The following is a 24712-nucleotide window of genomic DNA, read 5'->3' as shown; positions in this document are numbered from 1 at the left end:
TGGAAGGACCCTCTCAACAGCCACTTTATCTAGGCCTTTCATTATTCAGTAAGTTCCCCCCCCCCCCCCCCCCCCCCCTTCCGCATCCTTCTAAACGCCAGCGATTACAGGCCCAGGGCCATCAAATGTTCCTCATGCGCTAATGCTATTATCCCTGGGATTATTATTGTAAACCTCCTCTGGACCCTCTCCAATGCCAGTACATCCTCAGATATGGGTTCCAAAACTGCTCACAATATTCCAAATATGGTCTGACCAGCATCTTTTAAAACCTCAGCATTACATCCTTGCTTTTATATTCTAGTCTCTTGAGCCCTGAGACATATCACCTGTTACATCTCGCCAACTAGAAGAAGACTGTTCAATATACCTAGTCTCTATTTTCTGTAAGGCAAAATCTTCTATCCAGCCCAATATGTTACCTCGTACACCATAATCTTTTATTTTCTGCAATGCCTTATCAAATGCCTTTGGAAGCAAACCCAGCAGTTCACCTTTAAATTTCTTCACGTTACTTCTTCAAAGAACTTTAGTAAGTTGGTCAAACATGATGTACCTTTCCCAAAAACTAACATTGGAAATTAATGTAATTAAACATTTATTAAATTCTGCTTTGGCTGATTCATTGGAATGACACTGGCAAAATATGTATTAGAAACATAGAAACATAGAAATTAGGTGCAGGAGTAGGCCATTCGGCCCTTCGAGCCTGCACCGCCATTCAATATGATCATGGCTGATCATCCAACTCAGTATCCCGTACCTGCCTTCTCTCCATACCCTCTGATCCCCTTAGCCACAAGGGCCACATCTAACTCCCTCTTAAATATAGCCAATGAACTGGCCTCGACTACTCTCTGTGGCAGAGAGTTCCAGAGATTCACCACTCTCTGTGTGAAAAAAGTTCTTCTCATCTCGGTTTTAAAGGATTTCCCCCTTATCCTTAAGCTGTGACCCCTTGTCCTGGACTTCCCCAACATCGGGAGCAATCTTCCTGCATCTAGCCTGTCCAACTCCTTAAGAATTTTGTAAGTTTCTATAAGATCCCCCCTCAATCTCCTAAATTCTAGAGTATAAACCAAGTCTATCCAGTCTTTCTTCATAAGACAGTCCTGACATCCCAGGAATCAGTCTGGTGAACCTTCTCTGCACTCCCTCTATGGCAATAATGTCCTTCCTCAGATTTGGAGACCAAAACTGTACGCAATACTCCAGATGTGGTCTCACCAAGACCCTGTACAACTGCAGTAGAACCTCCCTGCTCCTATACTCAAATCCTTTTGCTATGAAAGCTAACATACCATTCACTTTCTTCACTGCCTGCTGCACCTGCATGCCCACTTTCAATGACTGGTGTACCATGACACCCAGGTCTCGCTGCATCTCCCCTTTTCCTAGTCGGCCACCATTTAGATAATAGTCTGCTTTCCTGTTTTTGCCACCAAAATGGATAACCTCACATTTATCCACATTATACTGAATCTGCCAAACATTTGCCCACTCACCCAGCCTATCCAAGTCACCTTGCAGTCTCCTAGCATCCTCCTCACAGCTAACACTGCCCCCCAGCTTAGTGTCATCCGCAAACTTGGAGATATTGCCTTCAATTCCCTCGTCCAGATCATTAATATATATTGTAAATAGCTGGGGTCCCAGCACTGAGCCTTGCGGTACCCCACTAGTCACTGTCTGCCATTGTGAAAAGGACCCGTTTACTCCTACTCTTTGCTTCCTGTTTGCCAGCCAGTTCTCTATCCACATCAATACTGAACCCCCACTGCCGTGTGCTTTAAGTTTGTATACTAATCTCTTATGTGGGACCTTGTCGAAAGCCTTCTGGAAGTCCAGATACACCACATCCACTGGTTCTCCCCTATCCACGCTACTAGTTACATCCTCGAAAAATTCTATAAGATTCGTCAGACATGATTTACCTTTTGTAAATCCATGCTGACTTTGTCCAATGATTTCACCACTTTCCAAATGTGCTGCTATCCCATCTTTAATAACTGACTCTAGCAGTTTCCCCACTACCGATGTTAGACTAACTGGTCTGTAATTCCCCGTTTTCTCTCTCCCTCCCTTCTTAAAAAGTGGGGTTACGTTTGCTACCCGCCAATCCTCAGGAACTACTCCAGAATCTAAAGAGTTTTGAAAGATTATTACTAATGCATCCACTATTTCTGGAGCTACTTCCTTAAGTACTCTGGGATGCAGCCTATCTGGCCCTGGGGATTTATCGGCCTTTAATCCATTCAATTTACCCAACACCACTTCCCGGCTAACCTGGATTTCACTCAATTCCTCCAACTCCTTTGACCCGCGGTCCCCTGCTATTTCCGGCAGATTATTTATGTCTTCCTTAGTGAAGACGGAACCAAAGTAGTTATTCAATTGGTCTGCTTGTTCCCCATGATCAACTCACCTGTTTCTGACTGCAAGGGACCTACATTTGTTTTAACTAATCTCTTTCTTTTCACATATCTATAAAAACTTTTGCAGTCAGTTTTTATGTTCCCTGCCAGTTTTCTTTCATAATCTATTTTTCCTTTCCTAATTAAGCCCTTTGTCCTCCTCTGTTGGTCTCTGAATTTCTCCCAGTCCTCCGGTATGCTGCTTTTTCTGGCTAATTTGTACGCATCATCCTTCGCTTTGATACTATCATTGTATTGTATATGGCAAGCTTTCTGTGCTGTCATGTGTATGAAGCATCTGTGATAACTTTGGTATTGTGATATAAATGGAGTAGTATGTATGTTTGCCCTATATTTTTCCATAAATCTCTTAACCGTTTCTCAATTCTCTTTTTTGAGGATGTGTGGATCTTTTGTAAGGCTATCTTTGTCTTTGCCTCTCATAGAAATAGCAATCCTTTACTTAAACTTCCTACCTAATGAGAAATGATTGAGACATATTTCTTTACATTCCTACTGTATACGTATTGCCTCAGATTCTGTCTGGACTTTTCTTAACATCTTGTCAAGTCCTCTTGCTGCCTTTGAAATTTACTGTACAGTATATGAATGCCTAGGACTCCCATTCCTGGCACCTTTTAAATCCATCATTTAGTTCACGTTACAAGACACAAAGTGGTGGAGTAACTCAGTGGGTCAGGCAGACCCATTGCCTGACCCACTGAGTTACTCCACCACTTTGTATTTTTTTTTTGTAAACCAGCACCTGGGGTTCCTTGACTCTCCACTTTGTTTACATCGCTTCCCAACTACCTCCCCGTACACATTTCCAAAATTCTGGTCTATATCTTTGTGTTACATTTTCTCCACCATGTGCTACCCAGGGACAGGTAAGTAGGAACTATCAAAACTGCAGTTTTGTAATACTGACCCCTTGGGAGATCACTTTGTATTTGCTCTAGAATAATTTGTTATCCACTGTTCTTTGCTTCTGCCTCCTAGTCATTATGTTACTGTGCTGCCACTGCATCTTTATTTAATATTCCACACCACAGTATTTATTAGAACCATTGAAACATAGAAAATAGGTGCAGGAGTAGGCCATTCGGCCCTTTGAGCCAGCACTGCCATTCAATATGATCATGGCTGATCATCCTAAATCAGTACCCCGTTCCTGCTTTCTAACCATATCTCTTGATTCTGTTAATTATTCCACAATATTTATTAATTGAATCCCCTCTCAAAGGCCATAACATTTCTGTCAGGCACTATTTCCATTATTTTGTCAAATAATTCCGTCAGATTTTCCAAAGAAAATTTGTCTTTCAGAATTCCTTACTGGCTGTTCTTTACTTTTCTAAGTGATCAATCATTTTGTCCCACATTACTAACTCGATGTTTTCCCAACTATTTGTGTTGAGTGCTTGACCTTCAATTGTTGGCTTTATCCCCTAACTCCCTTTTTGAAGAGGGATGTCACATGACAATGTTATAGTACACAGTAAAGCAAAACTCGCTTATATTTGAATAAGAATATAAGATATAGTTAACTCGTCTTCCTCAACTATCTAGAAAATGTCCCAATCAATTTGGATTTCCCTGAAGCAACTCTCTTAAACAGTTTTTTTATCCTGCCCATCCCCTCTGCTGTCCGCCTTCACTGGGTGAAGGCAGTGAGCAGAACATGCTGTGTCCATTTAACCCCTTATGGTTTCCATTTATTGATCTCAAATTAGACCCTAACTATCGTTTTCTAAAGATGTTTGGTTCCCTCTTATGACACCCGCTAATATGCTCTCGTGCATAGTGTTTTAGCCATATAATTATTTTATTAATTTTCTTCTGTACTTTCTGTTCTAAGGATGTTGAGTATGTGCGAGAGAATTGATGATTTGCCAAGTGTTGTTCTATTTCCGCTGCTAGAAGACTTCCCTTAAGCACCTTGGGATGTTTAATTGCGGTAGAGACACTCTCTCTCTAATAGAACCAATTGCCGTGTTAAAATTGTAAAGAACTCGCCTTATGCATCAGCTCCTCGTTGTAGTTAGTAACGTTGCTGGAGGACGGCGTGTGGTTCTCTTCCGTGTCCGTGTCCATCACAGAAGATCCGTAAGCACTGTCTGGGCAATAGACATCCCCATCAGGGGCACTCTGGAACTCTAGCCTTGGTTCCATCGTCTGGTGATCTTCTGGGGCAAGCGGCAAGTTTTGAGTGAAGACCTTGGTGCCGGCTGGAAGGACAGTCCCCAGCCAGAACCACCTTCAGCACCGGGGACAGCTCCTCCGCCGCGGTTTCCGATGTTTCACCCACTGCTGGCCGTACGGTTTTAGCACAATGGAGAGCTCCCGATGTGCTGGCGGCCTGAAAACGTTCAGCACCGCGGTCAGCTCCACCTCCTTTCACTTTCAGCCCTGAAGTTGCGCCTGTCAGCAAAGCGACCATTAGACCGTGGAAGGGGCTGGTAGTCCGGAAGTGGCAAGAGAGACTAGTCGAGACTCAGGCGCCCGAACCCTGCCCAGTTCAGCACCGTGAAGCAACCGCCTTCAATCCTCCGGCTCCTGCCGTTCTAACTCCTCCTCATCACAACCCACATGGGGGTGGGGGGGGGGGGGTGAATGAAAGGCGCACTGACGTACGACGCAATTCTTCTTGATATTACCCAACCCCAAAAAATCGCCCAGGGAGCTTTCTCGCCCCACCCCCATCACAATCAGCTGCGCACCCCAGAGCCAAACTTTACACATGCACAATATTGCTGGGTCAATGCGGATTTCCACACGCACTTTTGTTTGTTTGTAGTCATAGCGCGGGGTGGAATAGTGCAGAATGGGAAGCGCCCGGGGTTTTATGAATGGAGTCCTGGCGCAACGACTCAGTGCACAGAGCGGTACAGAATGACACCGGGCAATGATATCAGCAATCTGGGTTTTGGAGAGCCTTATTTTTTTTTACTGCAGAATTAGTAATTTGCTTTCCCCAGCTCACTGTGCCACGAGCAGCCCAGAATATGTCCCGCCTTTAACCTAGATTCCTAAACAATTTCGTACTGAGATAAATATTGCAATTTGCCAACTTTTGGTCAGGTGCCGGTGAGATAGTTTTTATTTTTGGAGGGTAGTGGGATGTGGCCACCCTCGTAGTTCTCACAGATATGGTTTTACAGATTTTTTTTCTGGAGCCCCTGAATGTCAATACGTAACTGAGGGCATAAACTGAAGGGATGTCAGGCAATTGGCACGGCGGCGAAAGGAACGCCTGACGGATTGTCCCGGCCGTCCTTCACAAATGTTTTGGTTCCTCGGGAGCATTGCAAAGGTTTCAACACCAAGTTTCCAGCGGATGATGACTTGCATGTGTTTGGGAGTCAGTCAATCCCGGTTGTTTATGAATTTTACCACTTTTTTAAACACTTAAAAAGGCCATCAGTTTGAATCCACCTACTCACCAAATCTGACAACTACTTTTCTCCGGAAATATAACTGATTGGTCACGTGTACTTCTTTATCTCTTCCTTCCAAGGACCTGCTGGTGAGACTCGGGAGAAAGAGGCCAAGCATTCTGCCCCACCTGGTAGAGACGACTCGTCAATCCAGGCTAGATTCAGTCCCAAGTGCAAGATCTTCACTATTGCAACTACATTTTCAACCGCTGCAGTTATTGCTGATAGACACATATTATATATAGCTGGAGTTTCAAGCTTGCATGTGCTGGCGGGTCAGTCAATACCGCTTGTTTCTGAACCCGCTGCTGCAGAATGAATGTTACTTCTCCATGAACAATCTAGACTGATCGGCAAGGGTGTCAGGGGTTATGGGGAGAAGGCAGGAGAATGGGGTTGAGAGGGGAAGATAGATCAGCCATAATTGAATGGTGGATTATTCGATGGGCCGAATGGCCTAAATCTTCTCCTATCACTTATGAACTAATCACATTTTGTCAATTGTTAATTGTCTATGAGATGGAAAGGAATTTAGAATTTTTTTTTTTTAAATGATTACAATGCGTGCAGTCCTGGGCCTGAGTGAGAGCAGTAACCCAGCAGCATGAACGTTGATTCTCCAATTTTAGGTAACCTCTATTTACCCCCGTACCCCCCCCCCCACTCTTCCCTCTCATGTGCCCCACCTGTACTCCCACATATTTTCCTCCCACTGGTTTCACAATCCACAACTCTTCAAACCTGTCTTACACCTACTATTCTTATCTCTGCCCTTTGTTCCAACTGCCTGCCTATCAAAAACTCCTCTCACACCTGTCAACCTATTGCTTTCCACGCTTAGTCCTGCCTCTCCCCTTTTCCAGCTTTCTTCTCCTCCCCCCACCCCCTACAATTAGTCTGAAGAAGGGTCTTGACCCAAAAATCACATATCCATGTTCCCCAGAGATGCTGGGTTATTGCAGCACATTATGTCCTTTGTTTATTAACCAGAATTTGCAGTTCTTAGTTTCTACATTGTGTCATGCATGTTGGGTGGACTAATACAAGGTACACATATCATTAGCAGGGAATAATGCAGAGGAAAAATTGAGAATTTAAAAAATGGTGTCAATGTGCACAGAACAGCAAAGGTTGTTTGGTCAATGTAGAGAAACTATCTAAAGTCAATGGGTTATTGTTTGCAGTAATAGAGGGGCTCAGCACAAATCAAATGACATTATTTTGACTCAGTTTGCTGGTCAGTCTTGGTCTGCTACCTGGCGGGCAAAGGTCTAAATGAGAGTTACAAAAATTATTCTCTTTTTAAAGGATGTCGGCGACTTAGGCAGGCTTATGGATTAGTCTATTTACTTTAGAGCAGTATAGACCTGGAAGAAAACTAACCCAGGTTTGTAAAATAGTTAAATGATTGGAGAGTGAGCCGGTTGAGTGATTATTCGAGATTCATACATTAAAGAGTACAAGAGATCATGATTTAGACTATCTACTCATAGACTGGACTCTAAGCAGAACTGGTGCTGGGAGAAGGATAATAATTCTCCACAAGAACATGTTGGATCAGTTCACAATAAAGAATACATTATGTCAAGATCAGTTTCTATGCAATGACAGCACATAGTTTAAAGATAGTATATCTTCCATGTAATCTAGTCTGGCTTTAATTGCCTCATGAGGATTGGTATGGAATTTTATTTTTCCCTATTCTCCCTGTTTTATTTTCTGTTTTCTTGATGCTCTGAGATGTGAGCATTGAAAAATGGAGCGGCTTGAAGGAACTAGATTAAGTGTCTTGTCGTGGAGTTTCAACCTTAATGAGATGTGGTGTAGGTCTAATTCCACCTGTCCATTCATATTATTATGTTCATATATTTATGTATATTTATTATGCATATGCACATATATATATATATATATTGCCTGTATATGCATATATTTATTACTGGCAGTAGTGTTGCTGCCTTACAGCAGCAGAGACCCAGGTTCGATTCTGACCATGGGTGCTGTCTGTATGGAGTTTCCCCGTGACCTGCATGGGTTTGCTCCGAGTGCTCCATTTTCTTCCACACTCCAAAGGCGTACAATTGACTTTGGTAAAATTGTACATTTTCCCCACCGTGTTGGTCGGTGTGGATTCAGTGGGGTGAAGGTGCTGTTTCCAAGCTGCATCTCTAAACCAAACTGAACTAAGCTTCATTTCCCATGAAATCAGGTTACCAGCTTCAGTGTTTTCAAGAATACAAAATATCTGAATGTTTCCCCTTCCCCGTATCCCATGTGTAAAGTAATAGGGTAAAGCAATGTTATGGTTCATCAAAAAATGAACTGTTTTTAGTTGTAGCTGTAGAGGAACAGCTAAAAAAAGTGTAGTTTTGGCCCACAGAGGCCACACCGACCATCGATCCCCTGTCCATACTAGTTCTATCCCATTTTCGCATCCACTCCCTACGTGCTAGGAGCAATTTACAGAGGCCAATTAACCTACGATCCCGCCCACCTTTGGGATGTGGGAAGAACCCGGAGGAAACCTACGCAGTCACAGGAAGAATGTGCAAACTCCACACAGCACAGCACCCAAGGTCAGGATTGAACCTGGGTCTCTGGCACTGGAGGCAGCAACACTATCAGTTGCGCCATTGTGTCACCCAACAGAAATATGTCAATCTGTGTTTGTAATGCTGGTTGGATGGTGAATGTTGGAAGATCTCTCTGCCCTTTTTTTCAGAATTGCCATGCAGTCCAATGTAACAGGGCTGTAACAAGTGCAGCGACCTCTATATATTGAACAGTCAGCATGAATTAAATGAAAAATGCTGATTGTGGGATTTTATTCCACACTTGCTGACTCCAAAACAACAACAAACTACTGGGCCAAATAAAACATTGCATTTATTTAAGCTGTTAAAAAAAAAAGTGATTAATTTGTTTTCCTTGAGTAAAATTCCTTCACTAAAATAACAAAAAATGTTAACTGCCTCTGCTATTTTTATCATCTCAAATATTTTGTGCCGATACAAGAAGTGAGCTTTAATAATGTTGGAACCCAATGTCTTGAAGCAAGTTTTAATCTTTGGGATAAGATTAAGTCTCACAGTCACTCAATGTTGCTTTGCTACTCAGTTAGATTTCTACTCAGTTGGACTTGCTTATTATTTTCCATCATATCCATTAATATGGGTTCCAGGATTTTCCTTTCAATCAACATCAGGCTGACAGGCACTGGTAGCTCACTGTTCTCTCCCTTCCTCTTAAAAGGTGGCATTGATAATGTTTTGTTAACTAAAGGTTGTAAGTGATATAGGTGTAAGGAGTGTTTAGACCGTAACGAGTTGGACCACGGTTCAGTCTAATTGAAATGCAGAACACACGAGGACTAAATGCTCTATTCACTCCCAACCTTTGTACATTTCTGTATTCTGGGCCTGAGAGATTTGAACAGACTGAATAACATTGACTTGTATTTGTGCAAGAGATTAACCTATTCAGATGTTTAATATAATGAAAGTATTTGATGACCTAGGTACATGGAAATTATTTAGTCTGATAAAGGAACCCAATATTTTAAAATTGGAGTTGGGTCTCTCAATAAAGAATCAGGAAACACTTTTCACGTAAATGGGGAGTGTGAATATGAAATTCTCGTCTCCCAAAAGGAGGATGGGGACAACTGGACCATGTAAAACTGTGATCGCTCCTGCAGGCACGGGTTGGCTCATTGGGGACCTGCTGTCTCCCATATTTTCAGTGTTGTATTTGAGTGCATATTTTGTTCAAGTGCATGTTCTTTACACAGAGATTGGTGGGTTCATGGAAAGTGTTGCCAGGGGACTTAGTAGAAGCAGATATGAGAGCAACATTTGACTGCCACATGAGCAGGTAAGGGATAGAGGGATGTAGACCATATACTGGCGGAAGGGATTAGTTTAAAGTGCAGTTGTGGCCAACATAGGCATGGCAGGTCGAAGAGCCTGTTTTAATGCTGCACTGTTCTATGTACTTTACTTCTCTAAGTTCTATGTACTTTATCTCTCCTCCCTTTCAATCTTTTGCTTCCCTCACATATCACCTCCTCTCCATGTCTCCCCATCTTTCTCTCTCTCTCTCTCTCCTTGCCTCACTTCTCTTTCCAATGTTACTTCCCCTTCTCCCTTTCCCCTCACCTCTCCTCATGCCTCCTCTCTTACCTTCCCTCCTCCGTTGATTTCCAACTCCTCCCTCTGCAATCCACTTTCCTTATCCTTCCATTGCCTTCTCATCTCTTCCTTTTCCTTTCTCTCCTCTCTACCCTAACTGCCCATCCCTCTCCTCTTATTTCGGCATTTACCATTGCATTGGGCACCCAGGGTTTGGTCCTCATGTCTGCTGCCATCCATACAGTTAACCAGGAGTCTTGTCTCCTCCTCCTACCCCAACCTCCTAGCACCAACACACTTTCCACAGAGGATCACTGAATACCCACTGGAAGGAACTCTAATCAACTTCTACCCATTGCAGCCAAAACTACACTCCTAATACTAGTTCGCTTCGCAGGGAGTGCAGTGAAACGAAGAGCTAATGGCCTGTGGTTTAATTACATAGTGCCTTTAATCGCACATTTATTTGAAAGAGCAGTGAATTTTCATTATTTAATGAAAAATCTTCCATCATTCCATCATGTGAAACAGTAAGAATTCATTCAATGCTGGACGTAAAGGGTGGTGTAAAAACTCAGCCTCCTGCAGTTAATAAGTCATTAAGCCATTGGATACATGGATTAACTCTGGTTAACTCCTGGATTTGCAGGGAGAACTGGATCATTCTAAGATTGCTTTGGGTGACTATCTACCTCATTGGTGACCCTCGGACTGTCTTTGATTGGATTTTACTGGCTTTGCCTTGCACTAAACGTTATTCCCTTATCATGTATCTCTACACTGTAAATGGATTGATTGTAATCATGTATTATCTTTCTGCTGACTGGATAGCATGCAACAAAAAGCTTTTCACTGCACCCTCGGTACACGTGACAATAAACGAAACGGAACTGAATTATCGCATAGGGATCCAGGATGCATGCTGATCTTCATAATTAGTTCTGTTAGGTGAGAGGCACTTAATCTGCTGGCACACACATCACTTTACCTTTTAAGTCTTCTTACATTTTACCAAATTGTCAACAACCAAAGCTCTGCCCGTAACAGTGAGAGTACCGGGTAGATAGTCAAAATATTTTTCTCAGTATAGAAATGCCAAATAATGATAAGTCAGAGTACTGGCGAGAGATTGATATGGTGCCAGAACAACAATGTATTTCTCAACATCAGCAGGACCAAGGATAGTTGGCTTCAAGAAGAGAAAGGCAGGTATCCCATGAACCTGCCTTCATCAAGAGGACAGCGGTGGAGAGAATCACCAAGTTCCTGGGCGTGCACATCTCTGGAGATCTGTCCTGGACCAGGACCCATTGGTATAATCACAAAGAAAGCTTATTAACGCCTCTACTTCCTGAGAAGATTGGTGAGTTTTGGTAGGTAGACAAAAATGCTGGGGAAACTCAGCGGGTGAGGCAGCATCAATGGAGCAAAGGAAATAGGCAACGTATCGGGTCGAGACCCTTCTTCAGACTCTTGGGTTTTGCTAAGTCGCCAAATACTTTATCAAGCATCTACAGGTGTTCTTTAGAGAGAACACTCACTGGTTGCATCACAGCTTCGATTGGTAACTCAAACACCCAGGAACAAAGAAGGCTACAGAGAGTGGTAGACATTGCCCAGTCCATGATTACTGTTGACCCCCCACATCCCTCCCCACTATCCTCCCCACCCCCCCTCCCCCCCCCCCCCTCCCCCCCCACAATTGAAAGGATCTATATGAAGCCAAATGTTTTATCAAAGATTCACATCACCCTGGTCTAGCTCTCATTTTTCTACTACAGGACACATGACCTCAGGTTCAAGAACACCTTGGTCCAAGCAACTATCAGGTTCCTGAACGCTACATAATACTAATCGCTATCTCAACAACTAAATTCTTCTATGGACTGTGTCTTTGTCGCTGGTTTAGCACCATTATGGTTATCCAACCTTTACAGCTATTTATTTATTGTATTATTCATTATTACATAATTATTCATGTCCTGTTGCGGTTTAAGTCGCAGCAAGAAAGAATCCCACTGTTCTGTTGCCAGTACATATGACAAACAAATATCATGGACTTTTGACTCCTGAACAGAAGGCATTTGTTTAAAGTGAGAGGAGGAAGATTTACAGGTCAAGTTGTTTTTTCACTGAGAGAGGTGGATGAGTGTGGAGATACAAGGTCGAAAGTCAAAACCTGGAATGCACTGCAAGAGGAGACAAGCAATGGCAACACTGAAGAAGCATTTAGACAGGCACAAGAACAGGCAGAGAATGAATGGATATAGATGATGTGCTTCTTCTTCTTCTTGCGTATGGCGTGCACAGCCTAAAGTTGCAGGACAACTTGTTCTATTTGATCTTACTTGATTGTGCATGCCAGGTTGATTGCATTCATTGAAACAGGGCGGACCACGTGAGGGTTGCAATCTTTCACCCCAATGATGTGCTGGCAGATAGGTTTAATTTAAAGTGGCATTGTGATTGGCACAAGCATTGTGGGATGAAAGGCCTGTTCCTGAGCTGTTCTGTTCTATGTAGGATACGAAGATAAAGAAAATGCCCTGTGTGCCAGAATATGAAATGCCTCTCATCTAACATGTAGTTACTCATGGGAACGTCACTGTTATTAACTACAGGCTGTGTCCTCCAGTTACAGGGTTCATTTGGTCTCAGGATTGGAGGATATATTCGTCACTCAAGCTTACATCCATGGACAATATCCAGAGATTCCTTGTGCAAAGACTGTTTTTGGCAGATAAGAACCACCTGTGAATGTCAACCCAACAGGATAAAAGTAATGTTTATTTAGAGCTAATGTGGAAAGCAGAACTCAGATAAAACGTGGATGACAGAGAGTCAACCTCCCATTGTTGTCAGTAAACACTCCAAGAAAAGAAACAAGGCAGAATCATGCTCCATCTCATGTGTTCAAGATACAGCAAGGGATAGATACAGAGAACTCCTGAATATGCAATCGTAATCATTTATTTTAACCCTAAAACTTCAGAATAAATCCATACTGTAGCAGCCTGACCCTCCGTTTTGTACCTTAGTGTCATGAAAACATTTTATTTAGTGGGAATTGAGAACCAGTGGTGCAATGAATATCTAGAGTTCTCTGTGATCCAACTTGGCTGGTAAAAGTTGGATCACTTGGTGGCAAAAACTTGGCTCCAACTTGGTGGCAAAAACAGGAAAGCAGACTATTATCTAAATGGTGGCCGACTAGGAAAAGGGGAGATGCAGCGAGACCTGGGTGTCATGGTACACCAGTCATTGAAAGTGGGCATGCAGGTGCAGCAGGCAGTGAAGAAAGCGAATGGTATGTTAGCTTTCATAGCAAAAGGATTTGAGTATAGGAGCAGGGAGGTTCTACTGCAGTTGTACAGGGTCTTGGTGAGACCACACCTGGAGTATTGCGTACAGTTTTGGTCTCCAAATCTGAGGAAGGACATTATTGCCCTAGAGGGAGTGCAGAGAAGGTTCACCAGACTGATTCCTGGGATGTCAGGACTGTCTTATGAAGAAAGACTGGATAGACTTGGTTTATACTCTCTAGAATTTAGGAGATTGAGAGGGGATCTTATAGAAACTTACAAAATTCTTAAGGGGTTGGACAGGCTAGATGCAGGAAGATTGCTCCCGATGTTGGGGAAGTCCAGGACAAGGGGTCACAGCTTAAGGATAAGGGGGAAATCCTTTAAAACCGAGATGAGAAGAACTTTTTTCACACAGAGAGTGGTGAATCTCTGGAACTCCCTGCCACAGAGAGTAGTCGAGGCCAGTTCATTGGCTATATTTAAGAGGGAGTTAGATGTGGCCCTTGTGGCTAAGGGGATCAGAGGGTATGGAGAGAAGGCAGGTACGGGATACTGAGTTGGATGATCAGCCATGATCATATTGAATGGCGGTGCAGGCTCGAAGGGCCGAATGGCCTAGTCCTGCACCTAATTTCTATGTTTCTATGTTTCTATGTAATAAGCTGCTATGTTCCAGGTTCAAGCTGTTTTTTAGAGGAGTAATGATTCTGTCTCTTTGCTTAAACCCATCAGGTTTCTCTGGCAGCTATGCAGTTCCCCGTGATGATACTTGAATAACAGAGAATAACTAAGGGCTTGACAATATTTTATCCTTTCGCTGATATCTCCAAAACAGATGGCTTGGTGTTTCTTCTCACTGGCATTTTGTGTGATTTTGCTGTCGGCTAATTGACTGCAAAGCAGCGACATCCCTCCAAATACAATAGATGGGTCTTGAATCACTTGGAGAGACACGAGGTACAAGTGGTACACTGCCACAACAGTAGAGTTGCTGCCTTATATTGCCAGAGACCCGGGTTAGATCCTGACTACGGGTGCTATCTGTACGCAGTTTGTAGGTTCTCCTCTCTGCACCATTAAACGTGTGTAATGTGCTGGACAGGGCGGCTGTCTGAATTACTATTGGTAACACCAACACTTCCGTAGGGTAGAATGTGAAGATCTAACCTCCCCGGCCTACCGCATCTTCAAATCTAATGATGAAGTCCAAATACCAAGCGCAGAGGCGCCACTGTCGCTGTTGGGTGAAGAGCTCTTCCTCCTGTAAAACCTGTCAATGCTGTGTTGCTGATATTCAGAGATATTCATTAATACCTAAAATTGGAGATCTATAACATTTAAGTTGCAAGGCTCAAGGCAGGAGCGTGATGGAATACTCTTCACCAGCCTGAATGAGTGCAATTCCAGCAACCCACAAGATTTGCAGCACTACCCAGGAAATGTAGCTCACTTGATTTGCACGCTATCCACACACGAAACTTCAATTCTCCTTTCCACTGGTGCATGGTTGCTGCAGTATGAACCATCTGTAAAATGCACTGCAGTTACTCAACTGTACTATGCCAATCACTGGAGTTTCGAAGGATGAGGGGATATCTTATAGAAACATATAAAATTATAAAAGGACTGGACAAGCTGGATGCAGGAAAAATGTTCCCAATGTTGGGCGAGTCCAGAACCAGGGGCCACCGTCTTAGAATAAAGGGGGGGTCATTTAAGACTGAGGTGAGAAAAAACGTTTTCACCCAGAGAGTTGTGAATTTATGGAATTCCCTGCCGCAGAGGGCAGTGGAGGCCAAGTCACTGGATGGATTTAAGAGTGAGTTAAATAGAGCTCTAGGGGCTAGTGGAGTCAATGGATATGGGAAGAAGGCAGGCACGGGTTATTGATAGGGGACGATCAGCCATGATCACAATGAATGGCGGTGCTGGCTCGAAGGGCCGAATGGCCTCCTCCTGCACCTATTTTCTATAGTTTTATGTTTTCTAATCACAGCTCCTAAACCTGCAGCCTCCACCACCCAGAAGCATATGGGAACACCACCACCCATAGGGTGGTGGTGTTTCCAAACTGCACACCATCTTGACTTGGAAATACATCGCCGTTCTTTCATCATTCCGAAACTGCCTCTCCAAGAACATTGTGGGCACCATCACCAAGGCTGATCATTTTCACAAGGGTGGTTTGTCATGGGTAATAAATGGGTAAGCCCAGCCAGTGACACTCACATTCATAAAATGAATGAATTTAAAACAAATTCTGGTGGAAATCTCTTCATTCACTGAATATGACAGGGCATTACAATAAGATAACTGGATCTGACATTTCACTGATAACAGCATAGGAAAAATGCGATGAAATTGATTATTACTCTGGACTGGAAGGAGATGAGAGATGTCTCTGTTAGAAACAAAATAATTATCAACAAAAAAATTACAAGTAGAAATCTTTTGGGAGTTTAACTCAGAAAAGAGCTCTCAAAGCAATATACCTGTAGCAAACAGGAAATGTCACACCAAGGCTGATGAAGCAGAGGTTATTTTTCTTTTAGAATTTTTCGATTACATAATAAAACACTCCTCTGTAAAACTGCCAAAACTCCATCAAAGTGTAAAATATAATTTGCCCAGAGTTCTCAGTGCTGCTCTGATGCAGAAACAGCTATGATTGTGAACCTTCAACAACCTACCCTTCCTGTTCTGATAAACTCTGAAACAAAGGGAGGAAATTCCTCTGCAAAAGATGTTCTGGAATCTCGATGCTCTTTGTGCAGTTCTGTTGGTGTGTACTGGTGCTTCTACAGCACGGTGGAGTCCATTCACCCCGTTTTACATATGCTGGCTCCTTGAAGAAAAAGTCTGATTAGTTTAGTTTAGAGATACAGTGCGGAAACACCGGGTCCGCGCCGACCAGCGCCCCCCACACACCAACACTATCCTACACCCACTAGGGACAATTTTTACATTTACACCAAGCCAATTAACCTACAAACCTGTACATCTTTGGCTGGAAACTGAACATCTCAGAGAAAACCCCTGCAGGTCACGGGCAAAACATACAAACTCCGTACAGACAGCACCCGTAGTCGGGATCGAACCCGGGTCTCTGGCGCTGCATTCGCTGTAAGGCGGCAACCCTACCGCTGCGCCACCGTGACCGTGATTAGTCCAATGGTTCTTCCCTCATTACCTTTGTACACCCAATTCTCCACTTTAAAAATGACCTATCGGTTTCTTTTTGGGGAGCACGTATGTCCCTTGCCCAATTTGTTGAGTCTGTCATCAGATTAACAACTCGCCTGCCAATGGAAAGGCAATTTTTCCTATTTCAAGGCTTTATCATTTAATGATCACCATTCTGGAAAGGGAATACCGCTATCTTCCTCATTGACACCTTGCAATATATAGGAAATGCAGATGTTGATTGATACCGAAGATAGACACAAAATGCTGGAGTAACGGGCAGCTTGCAACACGTCAGAAATGGATCTTTAAATGCTTCTAAAGCATCCATTTCTGATGGGTTGGGCTGTTGGATTGTACAGAGGTATGTCCCTGGGAGGATGAATAATAGTAAGATTAAACGAGAATTTACCAGTTTGAAGTTTGATCTGTATTTTATGAGGAGTTACGATGAGGGATTACGTGAAGAACCCGCTCAGTGCGCAGGCGCGGCATACTTCCAAGCAGCGGTGTGGAATCACAGATAGACACAGTTATTTGAAGTAAACATAGTAAAGATAAGGAGACATCAATTTATTAGTTTGATCCATATAATGAGGGTGGGAGCGGAGGGCACGTAATCCCTCATCGTAACTCCTCATAAAATACAGATCAAATTTCAAACTGGTAAGTTCTCGTTTAATCTTACTATTTTACTTCGGAGTCACGTGAGTGACTACGTGAAGACTTCAAAGCTCTGTGATTTCAAACCGTGTAACAGTTCATACTTCACTCGCTGCCGAAGTTATTCGAGGGAGGAAGTATGTTATCGTAATCAACCATGAATCTGTTTGTAAAAACAATAATGGTGTTATTAACAACAACAAGACCAATTGCTCCCCCGGGCTTAAATTATATATTTTTTGCAGATTCTTTTTCTGCAAACGATACAGGTTCTGTCAGTGGTTTGTTATAAAAGTTTGGAACGTATACTCCCTAGACCACCCTGCAGTAGCGAGGATGTGGTCCATAGGCTCGTCCATCCTCTTAGTTACTGACGTGGAAGCTGTCCTGGTGGAATAAGATTTTATACACGTTAGTATTTACTCCAGCAACTCCCAGTACCTGCTTGAGCCACTAGAGATAGTTTAGCTCGTCACCCGACCATGAGGTTTCCTGTGGCTGACCCATAAGGCTTTTTCCTCTCCCTCGGTATTCCTTATTGTGTCGATCTCTAAGTGGGTCATGACACATAAAACGTGGTTCAGGTGGGTATGCCCGGAATTTCATGACTGGACCTGATGTTCCTGGTCTGTTCTGTTTGGCCAACCCTTGAATGGGCATGTGACACTATCTGGTGTTATAACCATGTTGTCCCATCGCAGTAGATGGGAGAGCTGGCTCTTTGTGTTGATGTAAGGCCACCAGCATGTCCATCTTCAGGGTAGGCTGTTCCAGGGTGAGTGACCTGGCTGGTGATCATCCCCTAAGGTATGTCAGGATTTCACTGACATCCCAATTTGGGTGTACCTATTTCTGGGGAATGGATTGATATACCTCTCCTGTATCTGATCACCAGTGAGCGGTACCCAAGTTGAGTAGGCTGACAGAACATGTCCTTCATTGTGGTGAAGACCTGCTAGGAGCTCCAGTACAGTTTTTGTTATAGTTGAATGTGTAATTCCTGTTTTGGAAAACAGTGTACCATTTCTTGATGCTCCTCAGGTATGTTCCCTAGGATATGCGACGGAATGCTGTCATCAGTTTGATAGTGCTGCTGATCCAAGCACAGCAATGGTCTTCCCAATTCTGCAATTCTTTTAATGACCATGTCGAGGATCACTGGGAACCATGCTTGTGGACTTGGTCCACTGTAATTTGCGTAGTACCCGACTGATGAAGCCGTAGTACCTATTGAAGAGGTAGAAGGAAAGGAAAACATAGAGATTAGGTTCCCCCCACCCCTCAATACGCGGGAATGTCTCCATTGCCGCTGCCTTGAGATTGGTTTCATGTGACGTAAGTTAGTACGTGGTGATTTAATTGGATATAAGGAATCGATATCTGGTGTCCATATTGCTTAGTAATTTCAGCAAATATTTTTGGTTTAAATGTATGTTTACAGTATTTAGCTCACCTGATAGGTGAGTTACTGATGGTCAAACATGTTTGACGACATACGGTTTCCAATTGTTAATAAATTGTCACCTAATATCGATGTTCTCCGCCCAAGTGGTTTGGTATATGCCACCACTGTGATGTTGTTATCTTATAAACGAACATGCAAATTTGGTGGATTACTGAGCAAATGCTTCACTAGAATTAAGTAAGTTAATATATAACATGTTTAAGTCAATTCATATTGGCATTAAGTATTACAAGCTCAGTAACACATCAGGACACATAAGATGTTACTCAAAACAGGTGGAAGTGTACAACCATAATCCTTCCTGCCGATAAATTCCATGATAGCACTACAGATTAATCCATTTGCCCCCATATTACAGGTATGGAGATAGTTTTGAACACTAGTATCTCAGCTCAGAGGAAAGGTACACAGTTCAGTAGCTGGTAATGCTGCTATATCCCAATTACTTTGCCACGTAGTTGATTGGTGGTTAATGCACCATGACTGATAGTCTTAATGAATACCAGATAACAAAGTTGTGGATGGTCAACGTAAATATCTGGATATATATTTTGTGCACCGTTCCCAGAGGCACTGCAATACTGGGTCGATGCGTGGAGTGGACGGAGCAAACCCCTATTCCATCTCCCTGTTCCAAAATTCAATTCAATATATGGTCCCTAGATAAGGGACGTATCAGATTATTAAACTGATAAGAACAGATACTACACTTGATCTTAGCCAAAAGGCCGAGAAGCGATGCAGCTAAAGCTGTATCCAAGGATAGTTTGTCGTTAATATATAGACATGCCATGACGGAATGTTTCTAAGTGTCAGGGTTAGTTGATTCTGGATAACTTTGACTTAAATGCCGCAACGCTCATCATGGTTACTCCATCCAGGTAATTGCGGTATATCCGAAACTTATATGAGAAGGTACTGAATAGTGTGCGTCTTCAAGGTCGATGTCTACCATAAAGTATCCTTGGATCCATGGTAGTAGTTACAAATCCCATGAATGGGTATACCTGGTGAAATACTCAAGTGGTTTATCAACGATGGTGCAACATTCACCATCGTGGGAGGGTAGACCCCTTGGGGTGCTTGCTGAATTGGTGGCAAGATATTAATTCTATTCCCCTTGTATTTATTTTTTGGTATATAACTACCAAGAGTGATAGCTTCCTAACCAGGCGTGATTTAGCCACCCCTTGTTAGTACAGCCCTTAACCTTTATGTGATGGTAGGAACCATACTTATCTGTCTTCATTGTTGTTTTCTTCGGTTTCTGGTTCCTTGTTCTTGTAGGGACGATGTTTGTTGGGGGGTGGCGCATTTTCCCTGGGGCCTGCTCTGGGCCGTGGCCTAAAATGCAACGGGTTTGGCATGCAGGCCCCGAGCTTTCACCAGTACCATGAGGTAGACGCACCTGGTGGACACGTAGAGGTACTGCTGTCTGGTTTAGTGTGGTGCTCATTCCAGACTCTGCCCTCTTGTGCTGAATAGTTTGAACACTTCGTCCAGTTTTTTAGGACTGGTTTGGTAAGTGCCAGGTAGCAGGATCTGTGCTTGTGAGGTCGGCGTTCTCATAGTCCTGTTAATTTCATAGTTTGAGGGCAGGTTTGTGAGTTCATTTGAGAAGTTATGAGGTATACCGTTGAACAGTAGGGTCAGGTGTTTTGCCATACTACCCTGCCCTTCTGGAATGAGCAGGTGGACATGATAGCCGACGTCAGGGTACCAAATGCATTTTTTAAATATTTAGGTTAAATGCGCTGCTCAATGTATCCCCCAATAATGGCGGGCACTTTGAGTAAATGCAATTTAGGGGAGGCGTGATAAAACCAAGGCCTCATGGCTACCTGTCTTTGAGAGTTTTTTTGGAAAAGACAGGTAGTAAGCTGGCCATCAGTTGAGACTGAAAAGCCATCTCGCTAGTGGTGGAGCCACATAGCGGCCACACCCAGCAACTCTTCCTGATCCTGTACCTCAAGCATACTCCCGATATTGTTCAGCCAGTGACCCCTCTTCATGACCAGCCCAGCCACTGGTCACCCCAAAGCTAACCACACTAAGGAGGAAGAGATGGGCAGTGCCTAGGCACTGTGGAGGGTATGCCTGAACCCTCCAGCGAGACTGCCCCTCACGTAGCGTGTCTCGCAGGAGCTCCTGCTCCAGGAGCCGCTCCAGCGGCTCAGGCGGCTGTCTCTCTCCCATGCGGGTGGAGAGACGTCCCCTCCGACAAGTCGGAAGCCACCGGCCGGATGCCTGTTCGGATGGCTGAACATCCAGCCCGCAGCTCAGGCACTAGCGGGACTGGCCTCGGCGCGGTGTGGGGATAGCGGTGCGCCCGGTAAATGTTCCTACCGCCTTCTTCTAGAGCTTTTGTGCCTTGTAGTAGCGAGAGCGCCCCTCTAGCAGCGCGTCTCGCAGGCACCTGCACCGAGAGCCGCTCCAGCAGCTCAGGCGGCTCTCTCTCCCCCCGTGCGGGTGGAGAGACGTCCCGTCCCAAATCGGGAACACCTGCCGGATGCCTCTTCGGGTGGCTATACATCCAGCCCGCTATCGGGCTGGGCTCGGCACGGTGTCGGGGAATTGCGGAACACCGGATCGCTCCTACCGCCTGTTGCTGCCCCCCTCCCCGACGGAAGCCGTTCCTCCTCGAACGGGGGACAGTTTTGTTCCAGAGCCTTTTTCTCTGCCTGTAAAACACAAGCAGAAAAAGGGGCTCCCCTGTAAAAGAAACCCGACCTCAGGGTACTCACCTGACGGTCCGTTTCATTCTGTTGCGGGAGCGCCTAATTCCCGCTGCCGCTGTTGCACTGCTGGCGTAATGCCGCGCCTGCGCACTGAGCGGGTTCTTCACGTAGTCACTCACGTGACTCCGAAGTAAAATTAGCATGTGTTTGTCAACTTGCCAGATAAGATGGAACATTTCATAGCTCCAGTTTTTTTCCACAGATGCCAGGATCTGAGTACTGATCTCATTAAATCCATTTCAAATTTCTGGAATCCTATGTTTTGCTGCTCCTTTGAGGGTAGATGATCTTATTCCTTCAGGTGCCTATGTTGAATGCGGATGATATTTCAGGCAACTTTCAGTATCCTCGTCTCCTTCTCTGCTGCCATGGATATCTCACGGAACAGACCACAATCTGCAAGCACTTCTCTCTACAAATTCCTCCCATCAAATATTTGTTTCTAGTCTTGGGGAATGAAACCTGAAATCCAACATTTAACATGTGAAAGCTTGTATGGGATATTAACTGCGTCTTACACTCCTCCCCACTCTGATGGGATTGGATCATGCTCGCAGTTAGCTGTCTAAACCAGGGGTGGTGAACCTGCGGCCTTAAGGCTGCATGCGGCCTTCTAAGCCATTGAGTTGCGGCCTTTTGAATGAATTCAAATTTTGTAGAACATATCTTTTTATTATTATTAATATGTTTTTGTTCATCTTTTATTATTTTAATTTTAATCTTGAAATGAACGTATTTAAAATACCAAAGAGTAAAAGAAGATTCAACGAAATAATCCTCCCCGACTGACGGCCACAATTAAAACATTAGTAAGTCATGAGGGCTATTTTAACAAAATAATGTATTTGAAGTATATCTAATTGAAGTTTCTTGGATGCGGCCTTATTAGATTGCAGCTAACTTAATGCGGCATTCCAACATGAAAAGGTCTAAACCATGGAATGGGTCTTTACTATTTCATGATGCCTGCTCATACCTTCATAAGTTCATAGGTTTATAAGTCATAGGAGCAGAAGTATTCAGCCCTCGAGTCTACTATTCAATCATAGCTGATCTATCTTACCCTCTAAACCTCATTATCCTGCCTTCTCCCCACAACCCTTGGACAGCATGCCCATCACTCTGTACTTTATCATCTTAGGATGTGTACATGTGATAGGGAGGACATAGAAATAAATTGTTCCATTTTTTAACCGAGTTGGCATGGACATGAAAGGTGGATGGTCTCCCATTGCGTTAAATAATTCTTTGATTATAGTATTTGATTGTAGATGGAGTGTAGATGGAATGTAGCCAGTTATAGCTTTGCCACTATCGAGGGGTATCTGTGCTATTGCCTCAAGACTCCAGCTTGAATTCCCTCTTGGCATCCTTAATGGCCCGGTGAAGATTGTAGATAGGTTTCTTGTACTGCTTGGGATCGTTTGACTTGAATGCTGCAGATGTATCATCTTCATTGCACCCACTCGCTGATGAAGTCTGTGACAGCAGTGGCACATCCGCCTAGTTTAGCTGTAGAATCCTTGAATATGCACCAGACCGCTGACACAAAGCAGTCGCGGTGTGTGTCATCTGTTTTCTCGGACCAGCACTGCACGACTTCCTGTATCGATTCCCCCACTTCAGTTTCTGCTTGTAAGCTGGGAGAAGAAGCACAGCCAGGTGATCAGATTTACCAAAGGGCAGTCTGGGAATGGAGCAGCAGGCATGAACTGAGGCATGAAGTTAATTTTCTAGTTTAGCGTTCTCTCAACCAACAGGGACGTATTTTATTGATTCTGTCTGTTCTTGGATCCTTGATTTACAGCTCTGGCCCTTGACACCAGCTCTTTTCTTCAAAATGATTTAGTGATATTCAAACATAACAGAGGGCAATGGAGTGAAAGCCGTTCCTTGACAGACTGTCTACGAGCTGCATTCCCACAAGCAAATCCTTCCTTTGCTCCCCACCCTGTGTATCTGTTTACATTTAATTAACACATTCCTTCCCCGAGCTTCTCCCATGGAGCATCGTCTCCTGGCAACCGCTGTTCACCAGCCCATGACGAGGGGTGCGATTGACTTGGTCTTTGGAAGCCTGAGCAACTACGCTGGGGGGTTTAGTGTAATCAGAGGGGCTTTCAGTGTTTGTAGGTGGGAAGCGCTGGGTTAGGTCCCTCTTGTTGTCCTGGCAATGGCATTTGTGCAGCTGCTTAACCTGTGTGTGAGAATGGCTTGGTAAATAAATAGACCATGCTTGAGATGGAATTTACTTTCTCATGTTGTCTCTGAAATGGTTGTTTCAAAGCCAAGTACTCAATTCAGGCCGATGGGCAGAGATTTCTCGCTGATGTCAAAAGGCTGGGGATCCAAATTGCATTCCACAAATTTAAAGTCTAAATAAAATCTTCCTCAGTCTGAAGAAGGGTCCCAATCTTAAACATCGTCTGTCGATTCCCACAAATGCTACCCGGTCCAGCGAGTTCCTCCAACATTTAAATAACATTTACAAAAAACTCCACTGCAGTACTGTGATGCCAAGCCTCTCTGAGATGCTACATCCAGCTCCATGTAAGAGATTTTATAAAACTTTGGTTGATCGACATTTGGGGTATTCTGCGCAATTCTGTGCGAACCACACTTGCAGCTGATCGGGCCAAAACAGCGGCCGTTTGAGGCTGACGGTGCTCTGATGGGCGTCGGAAGCGACGGCAGGAACGTAATTGTCTTGCATGCTGGCGTCCAAATTTCGATTGGGCGCGTCGGGGTCACCAATTTGGCGGGTTGAGACGAGGGTTGATTTCCAAAACGAGCTTTAGTAGCGAAATGACGAAAACAACGGTACAATACAACACAGCCAATACAACGGTCTAACCACAACGGTGGTCGAGAACAACTGGACGGGCATCGCCCAGAAAGCGCGCAAACACACAACCCCTCCCCACAGTCACATGACCGAAGGGTTCGATTACCCGCGGGCACCAGCAGGTGCCGCTACAACAATACCAATACCGTTTCACCTGGAATGAAAATGTGGAAACTCAGAAGAATGGGATTTTAGCCCAACTTGAAGGGGGAGGGACAAACTATGGAGCCTTTCTTGAGCCCTGAATGCCTGAGCTAATGTCCACTTTTCGAACAAAACACCTACCCCCGAAAATACATCAGAAATTGCTGGAGGTACAGAGGAGATCAGGCAAAGACTGAAAAGAAGAAGACAGGGCTCACGTTTTAGCTCAGAACCAAGTGTTTGGAAGTCTATTGCAACAACCGGTTAGGTCTGAAATATAAAATACTTATTGATAACAACATATTGAAGGATTTGAGAAAGTCTGGATAGATGGAGTTAGACTACATATCATCTTGATCTCACTGAATGGTAGATAGGCTTGAGG

General features: G+C 44.0%; 1 protein-coding gene and 1 non-coding gene across 2 annotated transcripts in view; both read right to left on the bottom strand.

Moving 5' to 3' along the window:
* Positions 1 to 4991, bottom strand: part of LOC116988000 (ras-related protein Rab-37-like) — a 159459-nt gene extending 154468 nt beyond the window's left edge. Inside the window, exon 1 of the mRNA XM_033044387.1 lies at positions 4434 to 4991. Within this exon, the coding sequence (XP_032900278.1) occupies positions 4434 to 4589 (156 nt within the window). The 5' untranslated portion in view covers positions 4590 to 4991. The remainder of the gene's footprint in view (positions 1 to 4433) is intronic.
* A 14157-nt stretch (positions 4992 to 19148) lies between these two features.
* LOC116988174 lies at positions 19149 to 19340 on the bottom strand. The gene has a single exon (XR_004415879.1). It is a non-coding gene; the product is annotated as a U2 spliceosomal RNA (small nuclear RNA).
* Between the last annotated feature and the right edge of the window lie 5372 nt (positions 19341 to 24712).

This window comes from Amblyraja radiata, chromosome 26, assembly GCF_010909765.2.
Source record: "Amblyraja radiata isolate CabotCenter1 chromosome 26, sAmbRad1.1.pri, whole genome shotgun sequence".
Lineage (NCBI taxonomy): Eukaryota > Metazoa > Chordata > Chondrichthyes > Rajiformes > Rajidae > Amblyraja > Amblyraja radiata.
This window is presented reverse-complemented; position numbering and strand designations above follow the sequence as displayed.